Below are 7,739 nucleotides of genomic sequence, written 5' to 3' on the forward strand. Positions count from 1 at the left end.
AAACTAAACAATGTGACCTTGCAATGTGAAGAGTGTGATGATTTCTTACCCAGCTTGGTGATTCCTATCTCTGATAAGTCCTCCCAGGTGATATCCTTGACGATGCTGATGGTGTCATAACCATTCTCACATAGTCTCTTCTGGTACTGAGGGAGACCGATCGCACTCAACCACTCTGACAGCTCAGACTGACAGAGAGAGAGAGAGAGATGGGGAGAGAGAAAAACTAAAATAAAGCATTTATTAAATGTAATTCAATTGGAGAGAGAGAGATGGACAGAGAGAGAGAGAGAGATGGACAGATAGAGAGAGATGGACAGAGAGAGAGAGAGAGAGAGAGAGAAAGAGAGAGATGGACAGAGAGGGAGGAGAGATGGACAGAGGGAGGAGAGAGAGATGGACAGAGAGAAAGAGATGGACAGAGAGAGAGAGATGGACAGAGAGAGAGAGATGGACAGAGAGAGAGAGATGGACAGAGAGAGAGAGATGGACAGAGAGAGAGAGATGGACAGAGAGGGAGGAGAGAGAGAGAGGGAGGAGAGAGAGAGGGAGGAGAGAGAGAATTGAATTGACAGAGGGGACTTCTGACTGTTTAGATTGTCTTTATTGTTTTGAAACTTCTGTATGTGTAATGTTTACTGTTAATTTTTATTGTTTATTTCACTTTTGTATATTATCTACCTCACTTGCTTTGGCAATGTTAACACATGTTTCCCATGCCAATAAAGCCCCTTGAATTGAATTGAATTGAGAGAGGGAGGAAAGAGAGAGGGAGTAGAGCGATGAGAGAGAGAGCCGGAGGAGAGAGAAAGCGAGCCCGAGGAGAGAGAGAGCCGGAGGGGAGAGAGAGAGTGGGAGGGAGGAGAGAGAAAGCGAGCCCGAGAGAGAGAGAGCCGGAGGAGAGAGAGAGAAAGAGATGGACATAGAGAGAGAGAGATGGACAGAGAGATGGACAGAGAGAGAAAGAGAGAGATGGACAGAGAGGAAGAAAGAGATGAGAGAGAGAAGGCAGAATGACAGAGTGACGGTGAGCTTGTTGACCAATAGTTGTATGACAAAAGACAGTTCCTGCTGATTGTAAAGCTCTACATGAAACATGAAGAACTAATTATTATTCCCGACAGACTACTGCACAACTCTCTCTTTCAGTGTCAAAGGCCTGTCGTCATCAGCCAGAGACTGTGTACAGAGTTCAAAGGTCATGTGACAGTCTCTTACAGGGGTGTAGTCAGGCAGCCACTCTGGGATGTTCAGGTTGCCTATCTCCATGGAGATCTTCTTTCGGTGGCCTGGTTTGGTCACACCGATGGCAGTCAGGTCCTGGACAGACATACACCAGGTTAAGAAACCCCACGACTCGGCTGTCAATCAGAAAAATTACTACAGAATACATTTATCCATGCTCATTTATTTTGTTGACCTAAAAAATAAACAGAGGTAAATGTGGAATACGTTTGTTTTAAATCTCAATGCTGTGAAAAGAGACATTGTAGAGGTGTGTTAAATCTCAATGCTGTGAAAATAGACATTGTAGAGGTGTGTTAAATCTCAATGCTGTGAAAAGAAACATTGTAGAGGTGTGTTAAATCTCAATGCTGTGAAAAGAAACATTGTAGAGGTGTGTTAAATCTCAATGCTGTGAAAAGAGACATTGTAGAGGTGTGTTAAATCTCAATGCTGTGAAAAGAGACATTGTAGAGGTGTGTTAAATCTCAATGCTGTGAAAAGAGACATTGTAGAGGTGTTTTAAATCTCAATGCTGTGAAAAGAGACATTGTAGAGGTGTGCGTGTGTTAATATCTCACTTGCTCTCAAATGTGTCAATCAATTAAGCGTAATCAATAAATGTATGATAATCCGGCGTCTGACCTCTGGGGTCATCCTACTGACAGTAAGTACATCGTATCCTGCTGTGAGGAAGTTGGCAGTGTAGCTCTCCAGCTGGAACTCACACAGCCATTGGTAGATGGCCTCAGAGTCCTATAGACGGAGAACAGAGGGTTATCACACAGACATGAACGGACAGACAGACTGACACACACCATATTCAACTTACGCTGCCCACCAGGACCATGTCTGGACACATGAAGCCACTCTGCTCCCCCAAACGAGTACCACCACTGACTTGACGACTCTGACCACCTGGGGGAGAGAGAGAGAGATTACAGCCTTTACCAAATGAAATGTTCACCGCTAACAGCACGAGGAAGGACTGAGGTGAAGGTGTATTATCTTGTAGATCTGAGGTGCCAGTCAACAGACCGATGTCAGATTACTGAAGCATGCCTCTCTCCTCTCTCTTTCACACGGGACAATGGTTTTGATCCCACCCCCTCTACTCCCTCAATCCAAACAGGTCAGAGCCCCCATCCCCCGATCCCTCTTCAGAGTGAAGCAAGCACCTGAGAGAGCGGTCTAGAACAAGACATAGAGGCCCCTCTGTACACAGCTCATCAATCATCTACCCTACATCCAAAACACACTTACGCTTCTACTCTCAAGGCAGAGACAGACAGAGAGACAAAGACAGAGAGACAAACAGAGAGAGAAACAGACAGACAGACACAGAGACAGGGACACAGACACAGAGAGAGACAGAGAGATAAAGAGAGACAAAGAGAGAGACAGACAGGGAGACAGACAGAGAGAGAAACACAGACAGACACAGAGACACAGACACAGAGAGAGAAAGAAAGAGAGAAACAGACACAGAGAGAGACAGAGAGAGACAGAGAGAGAGAAACAGTACACTGTATCTAGAAGCTGAGTATAGCAGTAAAGTGAAACAGCGATCACACAGAGTGTATGAGAACTTCATCTGTTTACAAGACTACTGCATAAACAGCGTTCTGTGATTTTATCAGACTAAATCAAATCAAATCATCAAATCAAATTTATTTATATAGCCCTTCGTACATCAGCTGATATCTCAAAGTGTTGTACAGAAACCCAGCCTAAAACCCCAAACAGCAAGCAATGCAGGTGTAGAAGCACGGTGGCTAGGAAAAACTCCCTAGAAAGGCCAAAACCTAGGAAGAAACCTAGAGAGGAACCAGGCTATGTGGGGTGGCCAGTCCTCTTCTGGCTGTGCCGGGTGGAGATTATAACAGAACATGGTCAAGATGTTCAAATGTTCATAAATGACCAGCATTGTCAAATAATAATAAGGCAGAGCAGTTGAAATGTATCATGTTAAGGTTTTTCCCTGGTTAGTCTGTCCTTATGTTTGGTATATGTTTTTAAACTTGCTTATTTTAATGTGGGATTTTATTATTACAATTAATCTTGTATGTGAAGTGACTTTGGGTATCTTGAAAAGTGATTCAAATAAAATGAACCAGAATGACAAATGGTTTTGAACATATTGATGACTTTACATGTATATGATGGGGTCAATGAAGGGTCAATAGGGACGTGGTGTATGGAAAGTTACTGAGTGAGACAAAGGCAAGTGTAGAAAGTTCCTATTCTGTTCCATGTTTCTAAAGAGGGAAGTGAAGGGCAATAGTTTGTCTCTGATAAGGCAGGCCAGCTGAGGAACTAGGGAGGAGCGAGGAATTCAACAGTCTAGTTAGTCTCTGATAAGGCAGGCCAGCTGAGGAACTAGGGAGGAGCGAGGAATTCAACAGTCTAGTTCGTCTCTGATAAGGCAGGCCAGCTGAGGAATTCAACAGTCTAGTTAGTCTCTGATAAGGCAGGCCAGCTGAGGAATTCAACAGTCTAGTTAGTCTCTGATAAAGCAGGCCAACTGAGGAATTCAACAGTCTAGATAGTCTCTGATAAGGCAGGCCAGCTGAGGAACTAGGGAGGAGCGAGGAATTCGGCTCGTGGTCAAGTCAACAGATGAAGTGAGAAGAAACCTCTGGGAGGGGGGCCAGAGTGGCCCACCACAACAACCCTCCTACTACAGTCCTATCTCACACAGAGGGGCCCACCACAACAACCCTCCTACTACAGTCCTATCTCACACAGAGGGGCCAACCACAACGACCCTCCTACTACAGTCCTATCTCACACAGAGGGGCCCACCACAACGACCCTCCTACTACAGTCCTATCTCACACAGAGGGGCCCACCACAACAACCCTCCTACTACAGTCCTATCTCACACAGAGTGGCCCACCACAACAACCCTCCTACTACAGTCCTATCTCACACAGAGGGGCCAACCACAACGACCCTCCTACTACAGTCCTATCTCACACAGAGGGGCCCACCACAACAACCCTCCTACTACAGTCCCATATCACACAGAGGGGCCCACCACAACAACCCTCCTACTACAGTCCTATCTCACACAGAGGGGCCCACCACAACAACCCTCCTACTACAGTCCTATCTCACACAGAGGGGCCCACCACAACAACCCTCCTACTACAGTCCCATATCACACAGAGGGGCCCACCACAACAACCCTCCTACTACAGTCCTATCTCACACAGAGGGGCCCACCACAACAACCCTTTATCACACAGAGGGGCCCACCACAACGACCCTCCTACTACAGTCCTATCTCACACAGAGGGGCCCACCACAACAACCCTCCTACTACAGTCCTATCTCACACAGAGGGGCCCACCACAACAACCCTCCTACTACAGTCCTATCTCACACAGAGGGACGTACCACAACAACCCTCCTACTACAGTCCTATCTCACACAGAGGGGCCCACCACAACAACCCTTTATCACACAGAGGGGCCCACCACAACAACCCTCCTACTACAGTCCCATATCACACAGAGGGGCCCACCACAACAACCCTCCTACTACAGTCCCATCTCACACAGAGGGGCCCACCACAACGACCCTCCTACTACAGTCCTATCTCACACAGAGGGGCCCACCTCAACAACCCTCCTACTACAGTCCTATCTAACACAGAGGGGCACACCACAACAACCCTCCTACTACAGCCCTATCTCACACAGAGGGGCCCACCACAATAACCCTCCTACTACAGTCCTATCTCACACAGAGGGGCCCACCACAACAACCCTCCTACTACAGTCCTATCTCACACAGAGGGGCCCACCACAACAACCCTCCTACTACAGTCCTATCTCACACAGAGGGGCCCACCACAACAACCCTCCTACTACAGTCCTATCTCACACAGAGGGGCCCACCACAACAACCCTCCTACTACAGTCCTATCTCACACAGAGGGGCCCACCACCACAACACTCCTACTACAGTCCTATCTCACACAGAGGGGCCCACCACAACAACCCTCCTACTACAGTCCTATCTCACACAGAGGGGCCCACCACAACGACCCTCCTACTACAGTCCTATCTCACACAGAGGGGCCCACCACAACGACCCTCCTACTACAGTCCTATCTCACACAGAGTGGCCCACCACAACAACCCTCCTACTACAGTCCTATCTCACACAGAGGGGCCCACCACAACGACCCTCCTACTACAGTCCTATCTCACACAGAGGGGCCCACCACAACGACCCTCCTACTACAGTCCTATCTCACACAGAGTGGCCCACCACAACAACCCTCCTACTACAGTCCTTTATCACACAGATACACTTCCACACCCACCAAGGTTCTAGCATCAGGCAGGGCCATGACTACACCAGTGAGAGGAAGCAATTAAGTTCCTGCCTAGCAACAGAGATGTATTGGCTGTCTAGACGTGAGTTAACCCCACTATTAGGAGGTTATAAACATATGTTCTTGTGTAATCACGCTTTGTCTTTGCAGCTGTATGACCCAGTTGGTGAATAAAGTTGGTTTGAGTATTTTCTAGTCGTCCGTTTGTTCAGAACTTAACAATGGTAAAGGTCTCCAGTAAAACTACAATCGCACTAAAGTAACAGAGTAATAACTCTCTCAGCTCCAGAGAAGCTGACAGTAGTGAGTTCAGGCCTTCCTCAACAGAACCCGCATCTCTATTCTCTCTCTCCTCTGGTCCTTCTATAAAGAGCTGAGCTGTCCCAAATGGAACACTATTTATTTATCAAGTTAAATCTAGAATCGGCTTCCTACTTCGCAACAAAGCCTCCTTCACTCACGCTGCCAAACATTCCCTCGTAAAACTGACCATCCTACCGATCCTCGACTTTGGTGATGTCATTTACAAATTAGCCTCCAACACTCTACTCAGCAAATTGGATGCAGTCTATCACAGTGCCATCTGTTTTGTCACCAAAGCCCCATATACTACCCACCACTGCGACCTGTATGCTCTCGTTGGCTGGCCCTCGCCTCATATTCGTCGCCAGACCCACTGGCTCCAGGTCATCTATAAGTCTTTGCTAGGTAAAGCTCTGCCTTATCTCAGCTCACTGGTCACCATAGCAACACCCACCCATAGCAAGCGCTCCAGCAGGTATATTTCACTGGTCACCCCCAAAGCCAACACGTCCTTTGGCTGCCTTTCCTTCCAGTTCTCTGCTGCCAATGACTGGAACGAATTGCAAAAATCACTGAAGCTGGAGACTCATATCTCCCTCTCTAACTTGAAGCACCAGTTATCTAAGCAGCTTAACGATCGCTGCAGCTGTACGTAGCCCATCTGTAAATAGCCCACCCAATCTACCTACCTCATCCCCATATTGTTTTTAATTTACTTTGTTGCTCTTTTGCACACCAGTATCACTACTTACACACCATCATCTGCTCATCATCATCTGCTCATCTATCACTCCAGTGTTAATCTGCTAAATTGTAATTACTTTGCTACTATGGCCTATTTATTGCCATACCTCCTCACGCCATTTGCACACACTGTATATAGACTTTATTTCTTTTTCTGTTGTGTTATTGACTGTATGTTTTGTTTATTCCATGTGTAACTCTGTGTTGTTGTATGTGTCACACTGCTTTGCTTTATCTTGGCCAGGTCGCAGTTGTAAATGAGAACTTGTTCTCAACTAGCCTACCTGGTTAAATAAAGGAAATTTATTTTTATGGAATATATATTTTTTAACTATATAAAGGGCACTACTTTTGACCCTATTAAGGGCCTAGGGTGCCATCTGGGACTCTTATGTTTTGCAGTGAGGTGAGTTGGTCTATAGTGAGGAGATCCGTTGTCTATACTGGTTGGTGGAGAGGTAAGTTGGTCTATAGTTGTCTATACTGGTTTGTGGAGAGGTAAGTTGGTCTATAGTGAGGAGATCCGTTGTCTATACTGGTTGGTGGAGAGGTAAGTTGGTCTATAGTTGTCTATACTGGTTGGTGGAGAGGTAAGTTGGTCTATAGTTGTCTATACTGGTTTGTGGAGAGGTAAGTTGGTCTATAGTTGTCTATACTATACTGGTACTTGTGGAGAGGTAAGTTGGTCTATAGTTGTCTATACTGGTTTGTGGAGAGGTAAGTTGGTCTATAGTTGTCTATACTGGTTTGTGGAGAGGTAAGTTGGTCTATAGTTGTCTATACTGGTTGGTGGAGAGGTAAGTTGGTCTATAGTTGTCTATACTGGTTTGTGGAGAGGTAGGTTGGTCTATAGTTGTCTATACTGGTTTGTGGAGAGGTAAGTTGGTCTATAGTTGTCTATACTGGTTGGTGGAGAGGTAAGTTGGTCTATAGTTGTCTATACTGGTTTGTGGAGAGGTAAGTTGGTCTATAGTGAGGAGATCCGTTGTCTATACTGGTTGGTGGAGAGGTAAGTTGGTCTATAGTTGTCTATACCGGTTTGTGGAGAGGTAAGTTGGTCTATTGTTGTCTATACTGGTTGGTGGAGAGGTAAGTTGGTCTATAGTTGTCTATACTGGTT

General features: G+C 46.2%; 1 protein-coding gene across 3 annotated transcripts in view; it reads right to left on the reverse strand.

Annotated features, from left to right (window-relative positions):
- Nucleotides 1-7,739, reverse strand: part of LOC139376965 (caskin-2-like) — a 67,489-nt gene that overhangs the window by 4,620 nt on the left and 55,130 nt on the right. For all 3 annotated transcript variants that reach the window (XM_071119995.1, XM_071119994.1, XM_071119993.1), the window contains 4 exons: nucleotides 2,057-2,142; nucleotides 1,870-1,980; nucleotides 1,219-1,320; nucleotides 50-188 (listed from right to left, as the gene is read on the reverse strand). In XM_071119995.1, coding sequence (XP_070976096.1) covers nucleotides 50-188; nucleotides 1,219-1,320; nucleotides 1,870-1,980; nucleotides 2,057-2,142 — 438 coding nt within the window. The remainder of the gene's footprint in view (nucleotides 1-49; nucleotides 189-1,218; nucleotides 1,321-1,869; nucleotides 1,981-2,056; nucleotides 2,143-7,739) is intronic.

The sequence above is a fragment of the Oncorhynchus clarkii genome, chromosome 20 (genome assembly GCF_045791955.1).
Source record: "Oncorhynchus clarkii lewisi isolate Uvic-CL-2024 chromosome 20, UVic_Ocla_1.0, whole genome shotgun sequence".
NCBI lineage: Eukaryota > Metazoa > Chordata > Actinopteri > Salmoniformes > Salmonidae > Oncorhynchus > Oncorhynchus clarkii.